The sequence below is a fragment of the Melanotaenia boesemani genome, chromosome 21, assembly GCF_017639745.1.
Source record: "Melanotaenia boesemani isolate fMelBoe1 chromosome 21, fMelBoe1.pri, whole genome shotgun sequence".
Classification (NCBI taxonomy): domain Eukaryota; kingdom Metazoa; phylum Chordata; class Actinopteri; order Atheriniformes; family Melanotaeniidae; genus Melanotaenia; species Melanotaenia boesemani.
In genome coordinates, this window is record NC_055702.1 from 15426167 (window position 1) to 15448891 (window position 22725).

General features: G+C 39.9%; 3 protein-coding genes across 8 annotated transcripts; 2 read left to right on the forward strand and 1 right to left on the reverse strand.

Moving 5' to 3' along the window:
* The first annotated feature begins 288 nt into the window (after window positions 1-288).
* Window positions 289-6234, forward strand: LOC121632039 (tectonic-3-like). The gene is made up of 14 exons (XM_041973191.1): window positions 289-983; window positions 1646-1760; window positions 1851-1948; window positions 2097-2209; window positions 2311-2419; window positions 3333-3445; window positions 3543-3581; window positions 4191-4265; window positions 4350-4469; window positions 4561-4659; window positions 4770-4873; window positions 5004-5151; window positions 5657-5791; window positions 5888-6234. Exons 1-14 carry the CDS (start codon window positions 692-694, stop codon window positions 6131-6133), a joined length of 1806 nt encoding a protein of 601 aa, XP_041829125.1. The 5' UTR covers window positions 289-691; the 3' UTR covers window positions 6134-6234.
* Window positions 6235-6288: 54 nt separating this feature from the next.
* mto1 (mitochondrial tRNA translation optimization 1) lies at window positions 6289-11631 on the reverse strand. Of its 2 annotated transcripts, XM_041973189.1 has the most exons (14): window positions 11229-11631; window positions 10897-10989; window positions 10364-10566; window positions 10080-10279; window positions 9874-9991; window positions 9312-9610; window positions 9089-9201; window positions 8816-9006; window positions 8517-8647; window positions 7629-7833; window positions 7213-7381; window positions 6981-7090; window positions 6636-6793; window positions 6289-6539 (listed from the first exon to the last, which is right to left on the reverse strand). In XM_041973189.1, the coding sequence occupies exons 3-14, from the start codon at window positions 10560-10562 to the stop codon at window positions 6372-6374; spliced, it is 2061 nt and encodes a 686-aa protein (XP_041829123.1). In that variant the 5' UTR covers window positions 10563-10566; window positions 10897-10989; window positions 11229-11631; the 3' UTR covers window positions 6289-6371. The 2 variants fall into 2 exon arrangements, with proteins under 2 accessions (XP_041829123.1, XP_041829124.1); XM_041973190.1 differs by lacking the exon at window positions 10897-10989.
* A 141-nt stretch (window positions 11632-11772) lies between these two features.
* LOC121632037 (ataxin-2-like protein) lies at window positions 11773-22699 on the forward strand. 5 transcript variants are annotated; one of them, XM_041973188.1, is made up of 25 exons: window positions 11773-12084; window positions 12204-12248; window positions 12345-12454; window positions 13177-13213; window positions 13580-13636; window positions 14038-14109; window positions 14298-14457; window positions 14867-14988; window positions 15131-15222; window positions 16201-16449; window positions 17058-17506; window positions 17583-17669; window positions 17779-17892; window positions 18144-18224; window positions 18405-18466; window positions 18945-19303; window positions 19405-19474; window positions 19694-19828; window positions 20043-20106; window positions 20374-20555; window positions 20784-20922; window positions 21250-21359; window positions 21520-21699; window positions 21833-21989; window positions 22107-22699. In XM_041973188.1, the coding sequence occupies exons 3-25, from the start codon at window positions 12402-12404 to the stop codon at window positions 22154-22156; spliced, it is 3081 nt and encodes a 1026-aa protein (XP_041829122.1). In that variant the 5' UTR covers window positions 11773-12084; window positions 12204-12248; window positions 12345-12401; the 3' UTR covers window positions 22157-22699. The 5 variants fall into 5 exon arrangements, with proteins under 5 accessions (XP_041829122.1, XP_041829119.1, XP_041829117.1 ...); XM_041973185.1 differs by having other exon boundaries at window positions 11773-12248; XM_041973183.1 differs by having other exon boundaries at window positions 12204-12454.
* The last annotated feature ends 26 nt before the right edge of the window (window positions 22700-22725 follow it).

A 22725-nucleotide genomic window follows, 5' to 3' on the forward strand; every position in this document is an offset into this window, starting at 1 on the left:
CCTGTCCAGCTACTATTAAAATAAAGGCCACTAGAGCCCAAAATTCTTTTTTTTTTTTTTTTTTTTTTTTTTTCAAGTCTGCTTATGTTGTGGGAGCTGAAAAGAAGCTCCACCAATATGTGAATTTGATGATTTTCTGTTGCTCAATTTTTTGACATCAGAAGTTGTCACTGGCTTCATTTGCATAAATTAAAAAAAAAAATCCTACAGTACAAAGAGGAAAGTCCCAAACATAATCGAAGAAATTAGATGCACTACATACCCATTTTATGATTTACTTTTTTTAGTAGCTTATTCTGCTAAAATGTTTGATTTGCTTTCCCAACTTTCTTTTTTAAAATCGATAGATATTTGCATTTCGGTCATTGAACTTAATGAGCTGAAAAATGTGCGTTTCCTTTACGTGCTTTACGATAGTGGCTGTCTTATTTAATAACATCGGAGCCAGAGAGCACCCTGGAACCGGAAGTCTATATGACAACTTCCCTAGTAACGGGACTCTTGCTATTTAGCATGTTGTAAATGCTTCTTTTGGAAATCTCTTCTAAGATTAATTATTTAAATATAATCTTATTTTAATGTATGCAAATTTGTGTTTAGAGACGTAACGAGCGACGTATTAAAGTAACTTAGCTACTAGCTAACCAGCGAGTCCCCTAGCTGTTCACAGAATCATGTTTCTGTCGGCATAATGATTTTTTGCAGCTGGGGCTCATTTCACGTATTTTTTGTCCTTTTAGAGTCTTTAGCTCACGCTACCACAGCTTTAGGAGCTACTTCTACTGTTAATTCCAACCCAACAAAAGGCGAGCCTTTCAGCTCAGTCACTCCAACTCCGGGAGTTCCGGGGACCGTGAACTCAGCCGATGGACCTACTGAGGAGGTCACTCTGTATCCCACTGTGGGCTCCACGGTAACCGCGACGCTGTCCGTGTCTGAAGCGCCAACTACAATGGTTACAGAGGCTCCGATGTCTGCGCAGGGTAATTTACGCCTGAACTTAAACATAACTAATAAGAACTAGTCTTACAATCAGTTATTTCTTTTCTTTTTACTGCAAACTTTAACAGAACTTGTTTTGAGGGGTTTTAAAGTGTCAGAGGCATATTAAACTGATCCCATTATTTAAATACTTATCGACAACTAAAGATACAGGGCTCAAATTTTCTTTGCAATTTGTTGATAATTTTTCTTTGTCCCTTGTCTCACTGATAAAGACTGCCTCTTTTCTGTTGTGCCTTTATATTTGCTTGATATTTTACGTAGAACATAAGAGGAAACTATTGATTCTGTACATCATATCAATTCTGTAACATGAACAGAGCTTATAACAAACAACACTTTCATCCAACCAAGAACCAATAAACTCAGACTGAAAAAAAGACAAAAAATCCACAACATATGCAGCTTTGGTTTTGTTTCTACGTGTTAACATTTGTTTTTTAAACTCATATTGGTCATATTTTTGCATCTTTTTAATAGCTGTTTTAGCTGTTTACATTTCCTTGTAGTCATTCTGTTTCTCTGTGTTGTGTTGACACAGTGTAAGAAATAGAATAATGATGTGTATATTGAAATCCTGTGAGTATTTATGGAGACATTAAATCTTATCTTAACGAACACAAACTTTCTGTTGTCTTCTCAGGATGTCTCTGTAATTTAACCCCTGATTTTTGTGACATTGGCTGCTGCTGTGACACAGCTGATTGTGATGTTGCCAATCTGAGCACTGTCTTCACTGGATGTCCTCAACCAGTCATGTATGTTTTCTTCATTTCTTCCTCACCTGATAGCACATAAACCTCCCATCTTTTGCTTTTAAGGAAGCTTTTTATTTATTTATTTTACAGATCAGGGGTTTGTATTGAGAAATGGCTTATGTTCAGAGCGAACATGAATGCATCTCTTCTTACTGTGACTGACTCCATGTTTTGTGTCCGATCTGAAGGTAAATAGACACAGTAGTTTAACAATGTCAAATACTACCACCAAGAAAGTTACTGATTCTGCAGCACCTCACAGCAATGCATGAATGAGAAATACATGTGTCCATCAATGAATGCTGTTAAAAAATGTGCTTTCCAACTTCCAAACAGATGGTGGACCCAAGTCTCTTCCAAGACTACCTCAGTTTCCAACTTTAGGGGACTTGTATTACTTCTCACCACCAAAAAATGTATATATCACGCACACCAGAGATTTTTACAGGGTAATCGGATATGCGGTGCTTTAAAGATATACAGCATTTTCTCACAACTTTTAGATTTTAGAGTAGAGAATGTATTTTTGACACGCAAAACTCTTTTGTAGGTTGATGATGCAATCCAGACATTTTTCCCCACCTCCTCTGTGCGGAGTGTCCTCCGCCAGCCTTCTCCAGGGACTGCTTCTACATTCTGCATGAACCGCAACCCTGCAAGTAAGTTCACATCGCATAAAAAGTCAAATGTAAAAACTGCTGAGTAACATGATGTACTGAAGTTTCTTCAAGCAAACTTCAAATGCTGTCCTGCCAGATACTTTTGTGTCAGTGACTTCCTCCTGAATGAGCAGGTTTCATCATCAAACCTTCAGTCAAATAAAAATGTACAATAAAAACAGATTTAAATCATGTTTCATTGTAAGACATCTTTGTCTCCCTTATAGTATCATGTAAACATTTAAGTACCTCTAGTTAAGATTTCCACTACTGAGAAAAGATAAGCAAGTAAAAGATGACCTGATTTTCAGTAAGCATAAAGTCGAAGCAGATGTGTTTCTTTAATATTTTAAGCATGATTACTTTTTTATTTCTGTCTTTTAGAAGTTCAAAATAACACAAGAGTAAAAGGGCATAAAACAAACATTTGGGCAGGATATTGAAGGAGACTCGCTGTTTGTAGATTTTAATGTCATAGATGTCATTTTTTTTAATCTCATCTTCCAAAATTTACTGATATTGAATTGAATCCATGTAAAAACAAACCAAAAGTATGATCGATCATCTCTCATATAAACAGCTGGAAATATGTTCTTGTCAAAAATGTTTGTTCTCCAAACATATGTTTTCTCTTCCCGCTTGTCTTCTCCTGTTTTTATTTTCTTTCCACTTCACAGGCTGAGAAAACTACTGCCTCCAACCACTATTGTTTTCCTCCTTGTCTAAAATTGTATTTTCCAGTAGTTGCTGAAGTACATGAAGTCAGTTCAGTTTAGAAACTTTTATTTTTTTATTTGTTGTCCGTTTTTCTCATTAATAATATTTTTATGTGGTAATTATGATCATATATTTTTGGTATATACAGACGTTTGAACTCCTTTTCTTACTGCTTGGTGTTCCCCTCTGCTTGTAGAGTTTTTGAGGTCTACATCTCTGTCTTGTACCCAGAGTGTGACCAGTCAGTCATGCACCACAGATCCAAATCTGAACGCCCAGTCCTACTTCTCTGACCTGACTCTGCTTAAGGTCACCAAGTACACTTGGAATAAATGCTATTAAGTACATAATCACTATCGGTTATCACAGCAGACTGGCTGACATTTTTTTTCTCTCTCTCTTACAGATTCCAACAGCTGAGACAGTGATCTCATCAGATTTCCCGGTGAGTCTGTAACTGATAGTAAATGCATCCCAGAGCCAAACCTGACATTTGTACAAAAACTTTAACGTTGCACTTTACACACTGAACGGTTTATACTCAGTTATTTGTAACAAGTTGTAAAGCAGAAATGCTAATGCAGTAAAAGTGTTATAATGATATCTTTTACAGTCTTTGGCTAATAAAATCTGTATTTACAATGTAAAAATAGAAAATACATTTCTTATTTATCAAAAATTCTCAATTCTTGTCGATTTTATGCTTATTTTCAGAGTCCACATTTTTAAAATACATAAAGGCTCAACATGTAGATTAAATTATGTAGTTTTAAAAAGGGAAGTATAACGATAGTAACATTTTGTTGATATAGGTGAATAAAGACTTTAAAATTAAATAATAATTCCAAAAAATCAACACTGACATGAAGATGAGGTCTAATTTGGTTGTGGCTAATAAATGCATTCGCAGTTGGTCACAATTATTATGTGTAAAATAGCATATAGCATATCAATAAAAATATAAAAAATACATCCCTAACTTCAACTTTAAAAAGGATTGTATTAAAGGATAAAGTATAAAGAATGGATGAAGTATTTTCTTGTCACTGTTCAGATCCCAGTAACTCCACGAGCTGACTGGCCTGCACCAACCAGACTAAACAGTTCCTGTGTAGATGTTGTGAAAAGGGTGAGTAGCCACACAAATGTGTCTGAAACTGTATTTATTTAAGCACACAATGAAACTTCAAACCTTCGTCTGGTTTTCCTGCAGGTGGAGTTTATCATAGGTTATACAGGGAGGGGTGAGCTCACATATGCAGTAATAAACGTAGAGTTGGCTGATGTGGATTTTGATCAGCTGTTGCTGCAGACACACTCTGTACATTTCCAGGTACGCTGTTAAAGCCAGATATTCTGTCTACAAAACTAAATAAGCTGTTATTTCAAGCTGTGAGAGTAATGTCATGAACCTCTTTGTGTAGCTGGCCACACCAAGCCCCACTCCAGGAGAATTAACGCCTCCTGTCGGCCTTAAAGTGGGATCTCCTGTCATTGGTCGTGCTGACGGAAAAGTGCAGCCTGTATCCTCAATAACTTTCATTTGTGAACTTCTCCTTTAGATACTATATTCAGCTCTATCTGCCAAGTTTTCTGTCAACAATTCATCATGATTTCTTAACAGTGAGAACAGCTAACATCACTCGGTCTATCACAGGGTGGGGAGTGTTCTTCTGAACTCAGCAGCCGTGCACAGATACACTTCGCACATAACACCATCACTGGTTGCACATTTAGGTGAGTGGACGCTATTTTATCCCAACTTTATCCACATGTTGGCGTTGTTGAAAATGAATCCTTGTATTTATTTGGTGATCCCTATTTTACATGCTTCTTTTTTTTTTATTTCTTCCCATGTTCCTCGTAGATCCCCAGCTAATAACTGTTCTGAGCTGCGCTCGCAGATTTACAGGGTATTACAGGGACTCTCTGCTCCTGATGTGATCGCCATGAACTCCGGCTCTGAACCAGACTGGACAAGAGTAATCTTGCAGGAGTGTCCCATCAGTCTGGAGGTACACCTGATATAGGAGTTTAAAGTTATTTAAGCTAAGTTTAATGTACTTTAATCACAGTTTCTCTGCATTTTCTTACCATAAGACTTGAAAACCATTCAACTTAATTAAAAATTTCCCTTTTAGTTGTTAGTAACTAGTGAGAAATCCAGGTTATTCTAGGTTGATACTGATACCAAAGATTTTTTAACCTGTTTAAACCATCGTCTAAGAGGCTTTCAGAGCTTTCATGGCCAATCAATTTATTTTCTCTTCATTTGGTTTTTGCACCAAATAAAGTGAAATGCAACTCATTTGTCAGTTTTAAAAAAAGAAAGTAAAATTAAAAAAGTAAATAAATTTAATATGTTTCAGAGCAAAGTAAAAGCAGCACAACCAGGCTGCATGATTACAGTCAACAAGCTAAATGTCTGATGGTAGTGATGTTGCACTTACAGTATAAACCTTTGCATCCCTAATCTCCAGATAAGATACCATCTATTCACATTTCTGTTCCCTCTCTTAGGAAACATGTGAAACAGGCTGCATCCTCCCACATTCTCTCTATATAAAAGTGCTGTGGGCTCGTCAGGGTATCATCGACTTTCCCCAGAACTACCTCCTGGGAGCTAAATACCAGTACCAATGTCAAAATGTCAAGGTACTTAAATGCACATGTTTGCAACACATCTTCAAACTTCACTTCTTGTCTTTCTTTACTTATAAGTACTTCCTTTCTGTCTTTTTTTTTCCCTAGTGTCCTCTGTTGTCCCCTGTTGTCCTGACAACAAGCGTTGCATTTGTTGAAACCACAGAATACCAAGGCCCCCCCAGGGGCTTGCCTCAGCCTTTCTGGAAGTTTCCATTTGCCTTCTTCACTCGAGGCACTGCTGAGCTGGACGGTCACTTTGTTACTAGCGGCTGTAACACTGAGAAGGTCACATGGAGTTTAACGCTGTTCACAGTCATGTTGCTAACAGGATTAGAATTCTTCACTAGCTAGCTTGTTAGGTAACAAAGGAGCAGTGGGTTGTTTTAACATTTGAACACTTGTTCATTTGAGAACAATCTAAAAATAATGTATTAAAGTTTGTTTTTGGTGAACTTTTTTTTGACTATATAAAATGTCATTCATTTAAAGGAAGACAATGTTCTGTATCATTCTAAAAGATGCCATAATTTATTTATCATTTTGCCCATTTTACAAGAATACATACATTTTTACACTAAGAGGCCTTCTGTCAGTGAGGTAAAGATGCATTTTTTGCACACAGGTCTTCTTTTTCCTCCTTTTTGTCTTGTTGCTTTCTGTGCATTATTCTTTCCTTTCTGTCTGTTAAGTAGACATAGTTAAAGAGACTGACGACTGCAGCAGGAGTGACGCCTTCCAGGCGAGTAGCTGCACCCAGCTGGGGGACACAATAGAGGGACAGTTAGACTTAAAAGGACAAATGTCATAACTTCATATTAAAAACATGTTAAAATACTGCAGAGTGCAGACTCACGGTGCTTGGTCGAACTCTGTCTAGGATCTCTCTGACCTCCTTAGACAGAGACGCTGGCAGAGAGAAATAGTCGATGTCTTGCGGCAGAGACATGCTCTCTTCCTTTTGAATCCTCTCAATCTCTTTCTTGTTTAAGTCGCAGAAAGGCTTGTACACAGCTATATGGTGGACAGGAGAAAGGTTTTACTGAGAATGAATGAGTTTAAACAGCCCCCATAAGAAAACATGCTGAGGCAATGAAAGGGAATAACTGAGCTTTGAGTTTATCATGTGTTAACTCCCACAGCTTCCAAGCACAATGCTCCCCTTTCTTGTTGCTGTAAAACTCCAAAAGTCCGTTTTTACCCTCAATCTTGAGTCTTTGTGAGAATTCCATGTAAGGTGAAAGGCAATCTGGGAAAACAGATGCCAGCATTTCAAAGGAAACATCTTTGTACTGCAGCAGGTCCATCCCACTGGAAAACAAAGCACAAAAGAATCAAATATCTCAGCTGTGCCCTGAAATGAAAGCAAAGCTCTTTTTTTTACTTGGCCATATTAACTTTATACACCTCTGAGTATGTATGTCATAACTCACGTTAGGGTGTTACTCTTTGACTCACTGACACCGATGTCTGGCAGCTTTTTCCTCCATCTGGAGGTGGACAAATTGAGAGCCTGTAAGGCTGCCATTGCATCTTGGAGACTGTTCTTTACTCTTAAAGCCTCCTGATTGCGCAAAGAGGACACGCATCCCACCTCAAACCCTGACGGAAAGAGAAAAGTCATGAGACGGGGGAAAAACTGAAAGAGAGTACAACCTGTGAGAGCAGGCACATCTTTAGATATTGATAAGTGTGAGTGAAAGCCATGGAAATAAATGCATTCTCCATCAAAAGCTAAGTATTAGAGTTCATATTCCATTTCATTCAGATACACCAATAAGCTAAATAACTTTTGCCACTACATTAAAAAATGACATGATAGTAAAAAGTTAGTCACAAACTTGACTACCTTTTGGCGTAAGGCGGAGGTCAGCATTGTCTGGTCTCAGAGAGGTTCGAAACTCAGCCCGGCTGGTGAACATGCGATAAGGTTCAGTAACACCTCGACTCACCAGATCGTCAATGAGAACACCAATGTAGCTCTCTGTTCGAGACAATGCCACCAGAGGCATGGAGAGTGCCTTGCGTGCAGCGTTCACCCCAGCCCACAAGCCCTGCACGAATACAAACAGCGTTTTCCTTCAGGATTTAATTACTTAAGCGTAAAGCTCTGGTTCTGTGTAATTGATAGAAAAAATAAGATATGATACAATTGTGTTTGTCCTGTACTGTTTAAAAAAACACTGCAAAAAAGCTGCTACATGCTTGATTTAGTAAATGCTCGGAAAATTGTTAGCAGCACGCTTTGAATTAAATACCTGGCTTTTAAAATTATTACAATACACTTTCATTTAGCCCAGATTTTAAAATTGGGCAAGAATTTAAAAAAAAAGCAAAGCTAAATGAAGGAAAGTAGATTAACTGATTGGCATGAGCACATATTTAATTTCACTTAACTAATTTCTCCAGTAGCAGAAACCATGTATGTCCTGAAAATCCTTTTAATCCCCTCTGCTAAGCTCTGATTGATTGCTTGTTTCTCCAACATGTGGAAATGAAATGGACCACAGTCCCAGATGTATCTGGACTGCAGAACTACTCGCACACTGGCAGCAGATTGGTGGTCAGTAACAGACCTGTACCCCAGTTTAATTAACTACATGTGTCTGGTCAGTGCTTTGGGATGTATGTTTGTGTGTGTAAATATAAATATATTTATTCCGTATATTGTAATGGACAATCCAGAAGGTTTCATGACCCTGTAATTTCATGATCCTTAGATAAAAACAGCAGCTACCTGTGCAGCAGCCTCTTCGTAGCCCGTTGTTCCATTGATCTGACCGGCCAGAAAAAGACCTTGAGTGCTTTTCACTTGTAGTGCAGGGCTCAGCTGAGTGGGACACACAAAATCATACTGCACACCATAACCTAGAGACCCAGAAAACAAATAAAACAGCCACTGTGACATTTGACGGTCAGATCCATAAACTAATTCAAGAAGTACATTCAGGCTGAGACTGAACTAAAGAGGAATGTGACCACTTTCATTTCCTGCTTTTTACTTCTGTTGTGAAGATCAAATGGGATTCTGTGTACCAGGTGTGTGGATTTCAGCTCTGTGCATGCACGGGATTTCTCTGATGAGGCGGAGCTGCATGTCAGGGGGCATAGTCATGGACAGACCCTGTGGGTACAAAAGGTCAGAGGTCATCCCCTCTGGCTCCAGCCACACCTGGTGACTCCGGCCTGGAAAACGCATCACTCTTGACTCAATAGAAGGGCAGTACCTGTAAGAGACAAGCTATGAGTTGCTCCTCAGAAAGCAGAGGACAAAATCAAGCATCTGCAGTATGTAGTATGTGTGTGTACCTTGGACCTTTGGTGTCTTGCTGTATGTGACAGTTGAGATGAAGACTTTCCCTCACCACTCTCTCTACACCAGGAGTCGTGTGGGTCAGGTAACAAGGCAGCTGTTCTTCCGGCTACAGAGTGTTGAGTTAAAATTAACCATTTATTTAAAAAAATGGACTTACATGAGCTGATAATGAGTATTTGTTGACCCAACAATGAAAGATGTTCTTTAATAAACTACCTTGCAGCATGTTTGGGTATTCATGAAGCTAAATGGTGTTGGGTGACTGTCAGGGAGGTGAAGCAGGGCCAGTGGTAGGTCTACTGAATCCTTCACAATCCTAGGAGGAGTCCCGGTCCTCAGCCTGCCTACCCTCAGCTTCAGCCTCTCTCTCAGCGTCTGGGACAGCCCTGCACTTGATGGAGCATCTCCAATCCGACCTCCGGGGGATGTGGTTTGGCCCATAAAGATGGAGCCAGACAAGAAGGTACCAGTGGTAAGAACCACAGAACTGGCCGAAATTGGGTGGCTGCCATTTGCTGACATTTAAAGAAGAAAAAAAGCGAATAACAAAAAAAGTTGTTTTTTTTTTTTACTTATTCTGCAAATTCTATAAGTGCATTAAAGTCACTGGCCCAGATTTTAGAAGCTGGCGTCAGATGTAAAAGCCCAGTTTTAGAACAAATCTAAATTATTGGTAAGCATTAAGTAAAATTTTTAATCATATTCAATGATTTGATAGAGAATAAAAATAATGTAGTAGTAACAAAATGACTAAAAGCCACCTGAATAGGATGCTTACCCAAACATATCCCAGTAACTCTGTGTTGTCCAGGCTCCTCTGGGTTTGGTTCTGCTACCAGCAGCTCCTCCACTGAACCCTCCAACATCGTCAGCCTGGGAGTGGACAGCAGCTCAGACTGCACAAAGAACAGTAAGCAGACCCACAGTCAGCCAAAGACATTTAATTCATTCCCTGATAAAAATTCATCCATGTGTGTGTGACACCTGAAAGAATTCCCGGTAGCGCTGGCGGTCCAGCTGGGCTCTTGGCCCCCACACAGCGGGTCCTTTGCTACGATTCAGGATGGAGAAATGGATTCCAGCCCAGTCTCCAGCTCGACCACATAGCCCATCCAGAGCGTCAATCTCTTTCACAAGCTGGCCTTTACCTACTCCTCCCAGAGACGGGTTGCAGGACAAGGCGCCTGCAGAAATCATTTTTGGCAAAGAGCATGCAAAAGTCAGCTAAAGATTTTATTTTATTTGAGCAAAGTGTTTCTTCTGCTTACCAACTGTTTGGATTTTCTGTGTGACCAGGAGTGTCTCAGCTCCCACCCTGGCTGCTGCAGCCGCTGCTTCGGTCCCTGCATGACCCCCACCCACCACAATGACATCATACTGCTGTCTGGCGAGGTGGCTGGAGCGTCTGGAAACCAGCAACAGAAAACTCTGCATAGGCGGAAGCGTCTTTGTCAGCATGTGAGACATATACCTGTCAAAATGAAAAGTTCAGTAGAAGTTTGAACACAATTAGTTTTGCTGCAACTTCCGTACCAAATGTTGTGTACTAATAGTTATTCAAACTGTAACAATTTGGTAGTATACTAAAACTTTTCAATGTGGCCAGATAATTTGAGAAGAACAGGTAATGATTAATTGTTACAACGGTGGTGTTCTGATGTTTGATGGATTGCTATATTGGCTTAAAATTACAATTACAAGTGTGCTTTATTTCCTAAATATGCAGGGACTATCAGAAAGTCAAGTTTGGGAGCATGTGAGATGTGATTTCCTGAATAGGTAAAAGTGGACTTATGCTTACGCTAAACCCTTTGGGACTGTTTTTTAGTCTCGATAGAGCGCTTCTTAAAAGTGTAGTCTTTCCCTTTACTGTAAAAAGTGGCTGCATTTAGTTCTGCAAATGAAAATTTATCAGCCTGTTATTGATTCATTATCAATGCAGATTTATTCACAAAGAAATCAACAGCAGTTTGAACTGTCACATATCTAAAGGACAAAATTATATGAAAACAACTTTAGTGGGACACATGTGGTAACATCCAATACCTTAATTTAACCATTTTACTTCACAAGAGTGCAACTATACATGCCGTAGATCCAGTACAAATCGCCATAAATATTAAAAGCACTTACAGTTTGTTTGGTGAAAGACGAATAAAGGATTTTGTTAACTTTCCAAGATGCTGGCAACAAAAACTGACATTTAGGCAGATGAAGATCCACGGACAAATTACAAAACTACAGATATGTAACAAATGCTCTATATGGAGGCTGCCATGTTGTTTGTAGCTCAGAGCCGTAATAACTATTGTAAAGACGCATTCGCAATTCTAAGAATGCATTTCTGACTTCTAAAGTTATTTGTCAATCGTGAATTAAACTAAAATATTGAGCAATAATTTGAAAATTGACGTAGAGGTGTAGTGAGAAAGTGGAAATTCATGAAAAGATGTTATTGTCAACGAACAATAATTGTGTTTTGTGCGGTTAATGCCACGTGTGCAGTCGTGTTCAGACACCTTTCGTTGTTGTTTATATGAGATGCATTAGTATTCACCAAATATCAATTCAAACAGCAACTTCTTCCACGTACGCGTGTTAAATGCTAAGTGAAAAGCGCACGTTCACGTAACCGCTCCCTCCCCCCTCCACCCGGTTTCTACTCAGCCGCGCGCGGATTGAGTCAAGCGAGACTACCGAAAGGTGGTGTTGACCGACCGCAGCAGGTTTTCAGTAAGAAACCTGAAACTTTAAACCTTCTAAGGCAATTGTCAATAACGCTAAGTCCTTAGTTTTTAACGGAAGAGTAAACAGTACCGGAGTTAAGGCAACAAGACAAGGAAGGAGAGTCAGTCCCGGAGGGAAAGCGCCCGAAGTGAGCTTGAGGATCAAAGCTAATGCTAAGTTAGCCAGCTACTGCTAAATAATTACACGGAAACTAGAGTCCTTTCATCAGTTACTTGTTTTGACGTAACATCTGGGATTAAAAGTAAGTAGTCTAGGGAAAGTTATGTGTGATATTTAATTCAAGTATCGAGGGGGTTTGTGTTAACATTTTAGGCCACAAGCGACTGGTTTACATTTGCTACAGTAACCGGTCTTTTTAAGGTTACACCGGCTCTACGCTCCGTAGGACAGCTGATATTGCTAAAGGTGGTTGTCTTTCAAAGCAGCTTTGATTTCTGGAGGTATCAGTTTTAATAACTTGGTACTATCTAAGCCTTTTGCTTCGCAATGCTGAAACAACAGCAGCAACCCGGCTCAGGCGGGAGAAAGGCGTCTAACGGAACATCGGCCCCCGGAGGTATGTCTTCCCCAGTCAGTGGCATCAACAGCAGCAGCAGGACACCGGCTGGAAGGTAAGCAAACGGGTATTCTCTTATTAGGACAGTCTGGGGATTACATGGTGACTAAAAGGCCTACCGGTTAAAACACTGTGTTCCCAGTGGGCGTGTCTCTGGAATAGTGCTCGTGTTTAAGCCAATGAGATTTGTTTATTTTTGATGGACAGTACCTGGGGAACAATAAGAATAGTGTATTTGTACTTAGCCGAATCAAGGAGGCGGGTCTAAGTTGGTGAAGGCAATAAGCAGCAAATCAGCATTAAGGCTATACGAAGTTTATCTGTCCATCAGGGAGATATAAAGAGACAAATGTTTTTAATGATCAATGTACGTCTTTTTCTTGTAAAGGAAAGCTTGATAACAAACCTTTTAAGTGATACTGCAGGGATTTATGGGCTGCATGCGTATGTTGACATCATTTAGTATTTGTAGGTTTTCCTTTGTTTTGTAATTGTAAGTAACTAGCAGCGGTGTAAAGTGTATATTATTTAATTACAAACACATTGATCTGAATCGCTTCATAATATGCATGAAAAAATAAACCTCACAATCACTTTTAAAGATCCGTCTAGATGAAGTATTCTTACTTTCATTTTCATAAGGAGAAGGCGGCAGGTGGAAACTTAGACCTCTTTTCAAATGACTCCTTGGTTGGTGGGGGTGTGTGCATAATCACACTGATTTGACAGGCTTTGAAAACAAGTTGTACTCAGGTTAAACAGTCACATTTCTTACAGGAATCGAACTTCAAAGCTGACATTCCAGTCATCTCCGGTGAGTATCCTCTTCTGGTAAGAAATGTCAGCAAATAGAACATTTTGTAGACATTTATTAGCAATTATACATGGCAAGTCAGTGTTTGATCAATTTGAAATCTTAAGTCAAGAAGAAATTAATTTGTCGCCGCTGACTGAATTGGTTAGTTAAACTTACAATCAGTAAAATTTTAGATAGACCTGTTGAATAAAAGAGGTATTCAAAAGTTTCTGTAATGCAGCATATTTGTTTTTACATCAGCACAAGCTCCTCCCAACTACTAAGTTTCTCAGCAAACTTTTTTGGGTATACATACTGTTTTTCTACAGCATGTCTCCATGAAACTTTCTCTTGATATGTGTTGATGTGTTTCCCTTTGTATAGGTGTTTGAGGGTGTGTACAACAATGCCAGAATGCTTCATTTCCTCACAGCTGTGGTGGTGAGTCATTTGGCTCGTTGTCAGTATTTTTCCTGGACCATGATAGTTGTTCTAGAGAAACTGCTTTCATCAGCCCTTTTTCAAATTTACTGTATTCAGAGTTGTAACGTTACATATTTTCTCAAACTTTTTAATGGTTGCTGGTTATGTCACACATCCACAGTGACTTACAAAAATGCTGGCGGACAATGTGGGGTTCAGTCTTCTACTCAAGGAACACTACAACATGTAGACTTGAAAAGCTTAGGATCAAACTAGCAAAGTCTTCACTGAATGTAGAGTACATGCCTCATCCAGTGTCAGACTTAATCCAGATATAAAATATAGTCACAGTGTTATATATAATTGATTCAGAAAGCAATCAGTTACTTTATATTTATTTTTTTTTCTTCTTCTTCCAGGGGTCTACTTGTGACATAAGAGTAAAGAATGGCAGCATGTTTGAAGGCATATTCAAAACTCTCAGTTCCCGGGTAAGAAGCACATATTGATTACACAGACATGGACATTTTTCTGTTAGATTTTTAACATGCTGTAAATAATTGTGTAACACTCATCTCATCTGAATTTAAAGTCTGTTCTTCATTTAGTCGCTGAAAAACCTGTCATGCAGGTTCATATAGTCCTCAAATTGTAGTTATTCCCGGTGTCTGTTTCTTAGTGTGAGTTGGCCGTGGATGCTGTACACAAACGTACCGAGGAAGGGAGTTCACCATCAGCTCCGCCAAGGAGAGAGGACATTACCGACACCATGATATTTAGCCCTTCAGATTTGGTGACAATGATCTGCAGAGATGTTGACCTCAACTATGCCACCAGAGGTACAAACACAGATACATTCCTCTAAAGCTTCCAGTGCATGAGTAGAGAAAAGTCCTCATGATATACAGCATTACGTTGTCTATGTTTAGAGAATCATTGATTCATTGTTAGTAGTTTTTTTTTCAAATACAGTAAAGGAATATCTAGATAATGATTATCTTTCAAAGTTTGAGTAGTCAGGAGGAGTTCATCTCTTGAAGTGTTGCCAAGGCTTAACTGGTATGAATTTTCACTTCATTATTATTGGGAAATGAGGGGGGATGTATAATTTGAAGTCTTTCTTTTCTACAGAACGAATTAAGGAAATCTGCAATGGGCTTACATGCAGTCTGTTGGCAAATCTTGCCAAAGGAAATAATTTTGGTTCTTTTCTTAAAGGCATGACTTGTTCTGTGTTTTTTATTTTAGACACCTTTACAGACACAGCCATCACCTCTAGTCGCATCAATGGAGAACATAAGGAGAAGGTTTTACAGAGGTGGGAGGGAGGAGACAGCAATGGAGAGAGTTATGATCTGGAAAATGATGCAGTAAGTTTAGTACTAAAAAAGCGACCATCAAATGGTACAAAAGGCTTTGTTTACAAACAGCCTGTAATTTAAATCTAGTCTTCTATTTTTTTACATTGATGGTTTTTTTCTGTCTCATTAATTCTCATATTTATTTCCTCAGTCCAACGGCTGGGACGCTAATGAAATGTTCCGCTACAATGAAGTGAAATATGGAGTCACTTCGACATATGATTCCAGCCTCTCCATGTATACGTAAGTTACCATAGTGATTCACTCAGGAGACAATTTACCCAGAAATACCAACAGCTGCTGAACAAAACACAGAATTTTGTGACATAAATTTTATGATCAATTTTAAATCCCGTTTTTTATTTTGGTTTTAACTTACATATTTGTGGATTAAATGAATAGAAAATATACAGTGCCTCGTTGTAGGATGTCTTATAGATATTTAGTGCAATTTATTTAAAGTTTGTTTCATCATTACATTTTGTTGCTTTCTCTGTAATTAAAAGTAAAAAAGCAGAACCTGTTGACAATATTATGGTTTACAGTTAAAATAATTTAATCTGTTTTTTTTTTTGTAGTGCAAATATACTATAATGAAAATCTGTATTTAGTATACTGTAATGCAGCACTGCCCAAACCTTTTGCCCCCAAGGGCCAAAGGAAAAATGTACCAGTGAGCTGCAGGCCAAACACAGCGATTTTAAGGGTGAAACACAAATAAATGTAAATCATAGTTCTTTTAATTATTGTTCATGCATGCAAGTGCATTCTTTTCCATCAGTGCAAATAACACACTACAAACATCAATATGGCAAAATAACAATAAAGGCATGGTTAGGGCAACAAAACATAATTGCAGGCACTAAATTATAACCAAATATAGTTCAAGGACAAGGCAAATTGCTAACACTAATGGGACACATAAAGCTGATCTTTGGACATTACTAGCTGTCAATGTTATGCTGCACATGGCTCACTGAGGTTCACAAGGTGAGTATTTCAAAATAGTTTTGATATCTAATTGGCAGGTCAGACATAATGGGCTGGTGGGCCAAATTTGGTTACCCTTGCCGTAATGCCTCATTGTTTGGGGCCATCTTTCTGTGCCACCATTTGTAACAGTATCAAACAGACAAATCTGACACAAACATGCATCTTAAGTTATTGGCATTGTTTTTAGGTTCATCAAGTTCTTGTATTTGTTTTTCTCCCATCCCACAGTGTTCCACTGGAAAGAGGCAACTCTGAGGTGTATCGGCAGAGGGAGGCACGTGCGGCTCGTCTGGCTAGTGAGATTGAATCCAGCCCCCAGTATCGCCAACGTGTAAACCTGGAAAATGAGGAGGGCAAAAGCGAGGAAGATAAGTACAGCGCTGTAGTCAGGGAAGGCAACGACCGCGAGAGGGGTCGGGAAAGCCCCCGTGACAGAGAGCGTGAAAGAGGCCGAGACAGTCCGGGAGCCAGCAACAGGTGAGCTTAGTAGCTTCCTAAGGTACATAGATAATAGTTTGTCATTAGAAGTGTTTTTATGCAGCCACAAGTGATCTATTAATTTCATTCTGATCTGAAACAAGTAGAAAGTCTCTGAATATCAAAATTTAAGACTATTTTTCTGTTATTAATTTTAAAAGCTATACACATACATTGGTTTGAAAAACAGCTGTCTTGTAGACGTGAATAGTTTAGATGTTTGAATTGAGACTGAGCTTTTCAAACATCACAGCTTTTACTGTTTTTGACTTTCATCAGCATTTTGGCTTAATCAACATATTGTGAACTTTGAGCCCATTCTAGCTTAAAAGTTGAATTTCAAATATCTGTCTTGACTTTTCCAACAAGAACAGACAGAACAGTTTAACTTGAATGGCTCTTGTCAAAGTTTCAATCTTGTTATTTCAAAAGTTCAAGTACCCAGATCCCATCTGCTGTGGTGGATCATGTGATGACACCAGCAGCTTCAGAACGGCTACTAAATGTATATAATGCAAGAATTTGTCAACTACAAAATTCAAGTTCAGTGATGCTGTTTTGTGACTTATTTCAGCTACATGCATTCATGGGTTTTGTTTTTTTATTAGGGAGGGCAAGTACATTCCACCTCAGCGTCAAAGAGAGATGAACCGAGAGCGAGCTGAAAGAGGTCCTGGTGGGCCTCCACCGCACAATCGTCTAAGTGGTGGTTACCGTTCCACCCCTCCATCCTCTTCTTCCTCCTCTCCCAGACCCCCACTTCCTTCTGCTGCTGGAAACCAGCCTGGGCCCTCCCCTTCAGAGAGGAGCAGCCCTCTGTCGGGTCGAGGTGGGGCCTTTGCTTCCCACCACCCACAGGGAAGCCCCAGCCCAGGTCCTGGCTCGGGTCCTGCAAGCCCCTACACACCTGCTTCTCCTGGTGGACAAGCACCCACCCCTACCTCTGCTTCTGCTGCCACATCCCCAGCCAGCCCCCCTGCTCCACACGGACATGCAGTTCCTCATTCCCATTCACTCCCACACTCGCTGTCTGATGTTGGTAGACCTGTTAATGGAGGTAAATGTTGTGCAGACAATGTTTAAGCTATGTTATCAACTGTACCTGTTGCTAAGGCCAATTGTATGCCTTTCAGTCTCTTCTAGAACATCTCCTAAAGCCCAAAGACCACCACAGTCAAGCAGGACAAGCCGCAATCCAAACTCACACCCTCAGTCCACAGGTACCATCTGCAGTCATGTCCATTTGACATCAGTCCAGTTTTTCTTGTATATTATTGATAAAACTTGTATAAATGCGAAGCTAAATCTGCATTTCCTTTGTCCTTGCAGCTGCACGTTCTCCTAAATCAGGCTCTTTCCAGGATAAGCTTTATCTGGACACTTCATCTGTCTCCTTGCCCACCCAGAAGACATCTGGCCCTGCCCCTCTCTTCCCTGTAGATGGTACCGTCTTGCGTCTTCGGTTATTTTATGTTTGTTGAGGAGATTGTGCATTTATGTTTAGTTTGTTTCTTACAGTTCTAGTTATGGATAGATTTGCGTGAACACATCCTAGAAATCATTTATCTATTGAGGTTCTGGACATTTTTTCAGCTTGAGCAAATGTTGCAGACAGTTTGGATAAAAATGCATTTAAGACTAGGATTTTAATAAATTGCTCCTAATCTTTGTTTTTCTAAATGTCTTCTTTACAGTGAATGAGATCCTTGGTGCAGCTGCAAAAGAACGGTCTGCTGAGAGTCCGAGCAGCACAGAAGATAACAAGAGCAGTAAAGGTCTGTGCTTTATACCGGTAAAGGTTAAATCCTTAGAATTTATGGCCTGAACTGGGCAAATGAATAAAAACAAAGCACCATCTGCTTGTGCAGAGTTATAGTCTTTTTACATTCCTGGCATGCTTACTTTTCTGTTTCATTTTAATAATTTTTTTTCCCCCTCTGTTTTTCCACTGCTAGCTCCCTCAGTTCAGCAGATGTCACAGATTGAAGAGCTGCGAAAATTTGGCAAAGAATTCAGGGTAAGAGTTCAGCTTTAGTCTGAAATTAGAACATTTTGGCTAGTCAGTAGGCAGTGACATTGGCAGACATTTGCAATTACTTAAGGTTCCAGAAACAGTTTTCTGTGGTTATGCTAAATACTAGAATTTGAATAAACCGTATCATTACACCTCAGCCAATGAATTCACTAAATTTAACATACATGAAGGTGTTTCTTGATGAAGTAGCATGCCAGTGTATGAATTGGTAATGAGCAATATGTTTTTAGAGGTGGACATGTCACGTCTTACACTAACCTGCTTTACATTGTTTACGTTTGATTACAACAGTTAGTCCTGTGTCATAACCCTCCTGTCCAATCTTATTGGTCATATATTTTTTTTTTTCCCCAAGCTGTTATATTGAATGTTGAAAAGCAACTTAATTTATTTACCCTCCCATGTCGGATACTGTTGCTGTTAACTGGGAAGTCTCAGACCACCCTCCTCTGTCTTCCAGCTCCAGCCAAGTGGAGGCAGCTCTAGCTCTCCTACTTCTCCAGCAGCAGCAACCCCTCCGACTGTCAGTGAGGCTGCCCAGTCCAGCGCAGCAAAGTCCACACCATCAAACGCTCAGCCTTCTTCAGAGCCCAAGCCTCTGCCTCTAGCTCCCAGTCCTTCTCAGCCCCAACCTCAGCCCTCACCAGCTCCCACTGAGGACGCCAGCAAGGATGCTGCAACCACACAGAGTCCTGCAGCCGCCACCACCACAGCACAGCTTTCAGACAGGCAATCACCAGCCACCCCTCAGCCAGCTAGGACCCCAGGAAGTGAGGATGTCAGGTCAGAGACAACCGAGCGAACGGAAGGCGTAGCAGAGTGAGTTTTAAAATGGAATATTTATTTCTACATGTAAACAGCTGGAATTTTCTCAAATATTGTCATTATTATTCATATAACCATTTTCCTCTGTTCTCTAGTCAAGTGAAGAAATCAACCCTAAACCCAAACGCTAAAGAGTTCAACCCAATCAAACCTCAAATCCCTATGGTAATCCAATTTATTCCCATTGAATCCTCTAAATGTTAATAGTAAAAAAAAAAAAAAAAATCAGAAAGCTGCAGCACTGTAGTGGGGAAACACATTTGAACCTTAATATCTGACATATTTATGTCTTATTTCACAAAGGAAAACATGTTAATCTATAACATTAACATTGGAGTGTTCTTGCTTCATGCGGATTGATTAACTTGTTTTTTTGTTATGTAGACAAAGCCTAACACTGCACCCACCCCGCCTCGGCCAACCCCTCCGAGCCCAGTGGTGCTGCAACACCATGGTGGACAGGGACCACTCTACAATACTCCCTACCTCTCCTACGTCTCACAGATTCACCCTGTGCAGGTATGTGAACAAAACTTTTTCTTCTAGAAAAAATATGAAGTTAAATTTTTATTCGGTACATCAGTATTGGAGAATAATTGCTGTCTATCATCAATCATTATTAGATTGATGCTGATCAGTCTAATAATGCTATTTATTAACCCCTTCTATATTAACTTTTTACTATATAGCAAAAGTTCTACTTGAGCTGACCTGCTATTTCCTTCTCTTTTAGGCTCCACAAATGTACCCGTACGCCATGTCCACAGTCAGCCAAGGAAAATACGCCAGGACCAAAAGTAAATGCAGGCTTTCTGTCTTTATTTTGATTTCCTCTAATTCACATTTTTCACTTGATGCAAAGGATTGTGAATTTAATGAATCTTTCTCCCATCATAGGACATCTGTGCACAATGCTCTCTGTGCTAAATTAATTTAAAGGTCAGCAAATTACTGCAACTAGCAGTAACCTGTGTGGAGCCTAAATAGAGAGAACAGAAACAAGGGACAGAGAGTTATTTGTCTTCTAGTTTTCTGTTGTTTTGATGATTCTTTCTTCTCTTCAGACTCAGTAGTGGCTACCCGCTCTGATCATGGCACGTCAGCACCACCCATGTTGCAAGCTGCAGCATCAGCAGCTGGGGCTCCTCTGGTGGCGTCCCCTTACCCTCAGTCCTACCTTCAGTACAACCCACAGCAGTATGGCCAGCAGCAAGTCATTCAGGCCATAACTCCATACCCAGGACAGGTAGAGCATCTAAACTGGAACACTTCATGCTTTAAATAGTTAGCTTTATAGTTAAAGTTTCAAATAGAATTTTATATATATATATATATATATATATATGTATATATTTTATTTATTTATTTATTTTTTGCAAAAGCTTATGGTGCAACAGCGGTCATTCTTTAGCATATTTTGATAGATTGCTAATATGTTAAGCAACTCATTTCTTTAATCTGTTCTCCTCCACAGCCAATGTACTCCATGCTGCAGGGTGGAGCCAGGATGATAGGTCAGGGTGGTGGTCCTCATCCACAAGCCCTTGGACCAGGTGGCCCTCAATTTCCTACACAGGGAGATGGATCTCAAGGGCCGCAGCAAGGCATCTATGGTAATTGATGATGGATCTCATAGTCAAAATAAATACAAGGAGTAGGAAGTCTAACAGTACTTCATTATGACCTGAAGCAACATAGGTGTGCCTTTACCTTAAGTCTGGAGGTGATGCACATTTCACAGCAACATTTTCAAGATGCACAAACTATTAGAAATAAAATAAAAAGATATACATGAGGACAAAGTGTAATTCCCCAGAAAAAAAGTAACTTTGAGTTTAATGTAAAAGAAACTAAAACTTCAGTTATAGTGGCTTAAAATTAACTACTTAACATAAAGGTTTTCAAAACCAAGGAAACGCTTACCCAGTTTTTATTTGTAGCTCCACAGTCATTCTCTCATCATTCGGGCGCAGTTCATCAACCACAGCCCTCCAGTACCCCAACAGGCAACCAACCCCCACCCCAGCATGCTGCACCCAGCCCCGGACAGGTAAAATACCCCAAAATGAAATGCCTGTGCTACAACCTGATCTGTTTAGGCTATATGATCAAACTAAACATTAGTCTTATTAGTTTCATTCTTGTTTTCAGGATTCAGTATCTGTAGGACACAGCTATTATTTATTTGACAGACTGTTATCTTCTTTCAGAATGCCCAGTCAGGCCCACAGGCTCAGTCCTTGTACCACTCAGGTCCCTTGTCGGCACCCACACCACCTAACATGCCTCCAGGCCACACATCTCCACAGGGCACTTACCCTATTCAGGGCTACAGCATCCACAGTCACCAGGCCATCCCACCAACATACCCCTTGGGGCAGATAGCACAGGTATGGTTTTATTTGTTGTACTCTTGGTATAAATACTGTATTTTTAAATTCTACTGTGTTTTCTATGGGAGACACTGAATGTAACTGTTGTAATATTTTAACTATACCCATCAATGTTATTTACCCCCACCAGGCCCATGTACAGGGACCTATGTCAGGTCCTCACCACTCAGGGAGCCACGGTCAGCCTCAGTTAGTAATGTTGCAGCCTCCTCAGCAGGGTCCTGGCGGAGTGCCCCAGCACGGACCTCAGCAAGGAGCACATCAGCACTTTTACTTAGGACACCAAGGTATGAGATTCAATGCCTCCAAAGAATAAAAGGTTGAGCCAAAAAGCTACAGAAAGCTGAATCTGACACTTGTTTTAAATGTAGGTTTACAATTTGGTTTGATTTTTCTTTCCACAGCGATGCAGGTACAAACACATCCTGCTTCATTCCATCCGCCTGGAAACTAAAGTCCTCTGCCTCCACGATCTCCCAAACAAAAAAAAACAGTCATTCAAGAGGAAAGAAGATGAGGAAGATTCTCCCAGCACCTTACTGTTCTGCTGTAATATTGTTCATCAGTACAATACTCAGTTTCAGCCCCAGACAAGGAGGACCTTGTAATGCTAATGATGAAGATGAGAGAGGACAGCAGCAGCATACAAACCCCTCCTGCTGCTGCGTTTTTCCCTTCTTCCCATTTCTTTTCACATGAGGCACCTTGCTGGGAAAACCAGTGGGAGAGTGAAAAACAGATGGAGAAACAGCAGCAGACTTTCTTCCAGAAATATGTTTATAGCCTTGCGAGGTTTTCTAAGAACCATGACAAAAACTGGGAAACTCAGACTGTTACGGGATTCTCATGAGGACAGCATGAAAGGAGGGTTGTGAAGACGAAGAGGGGATGTTTGGCAAATCTTTTTTTTAACTTCAGCTAGTAGTTAAAACCTCCCCTTTTACTCCCTTCTCTCCTGTAGTAAATTTAATTAATAAAAAATGGACAAGAAAAAAAACAACAAAAAAAAAAAACAAAAAACAC

What these genes read in the sequence shown, in the direction of transcription:
- LOC121632037 (XM_041973183.1), top strand. Translation starts at nt 12,330, where the DNA reads ATGCTGAAACAACAGCAGCAACCCGGCTCAGGCGGGAGAAAGGCGTCT. An exon ending in CCTCAACTATGCCACCAGAG is followed by an intron (nt 14,458 to 14,866) that starts GTACAAACACAG and finishes TTTTTATTTTAG; the next exon opens with ACACCTTTACAGACACAGCC. An exon ending in CCTTGGGGCAGATAGCACAG is followed by an intron (nt 21,700 to 21,832) that starts GTATGGTTTTAT and finishes TACCCCCACCAG; the next exon opens with GCCCATGTACAGGGACCTAT.
- LOC121632039 (XM_041973191.1), top strand. Translation starts at nt 692, where the DNA reads ATGATTTTTTGCAGCTGGGGCTCATTTCACGTATTTTTTGTCCTTTTA. An exon ending in GGATGTCCTCAACCAGTCAT is followed by an intron (nt 1,761 to 1,850) that starts GTATGTTTTCTT and finishes TTTATTTTACAG; the next exon opens with ATCAGGGGTTTGTATTGAGA. An exon ending in AGTGTCCCATCAGTCTGGAG is followed by an intron (nt 5,152 to 5,656) that starts GTACACCTGATA and finishes TCCCTCTCTTAG; the next exon opens with GAAACATGTGAAACAGGCTG.
- mto1 (XM_041973190.1), bottom strand. Translation starts at nt 10,562, where the DNA reads ATGTCTCACATGCTGACAAAGACGCTTCCGCCTATGCAGAGTTTTCTG. An exon ending in ACGAAGAGGCTGCTGCACAG is followed by an intron (nt 7,834 to 8,516) that starts GTAGCTGCTGTT and finishes GTATTCGTGCAG; the next exon opens with GGCTTGTGGGCTGGGGTGAA. An exon ending in ACAGAGTTCGACCAAGCACC is followed by an intron (nt 6,540 to 6,635) that starts GTGAGTCTGCAC and finishes TGTGTCCCCCAG; the next exon opens with CTGGGTGCAGCTACTCGCCT.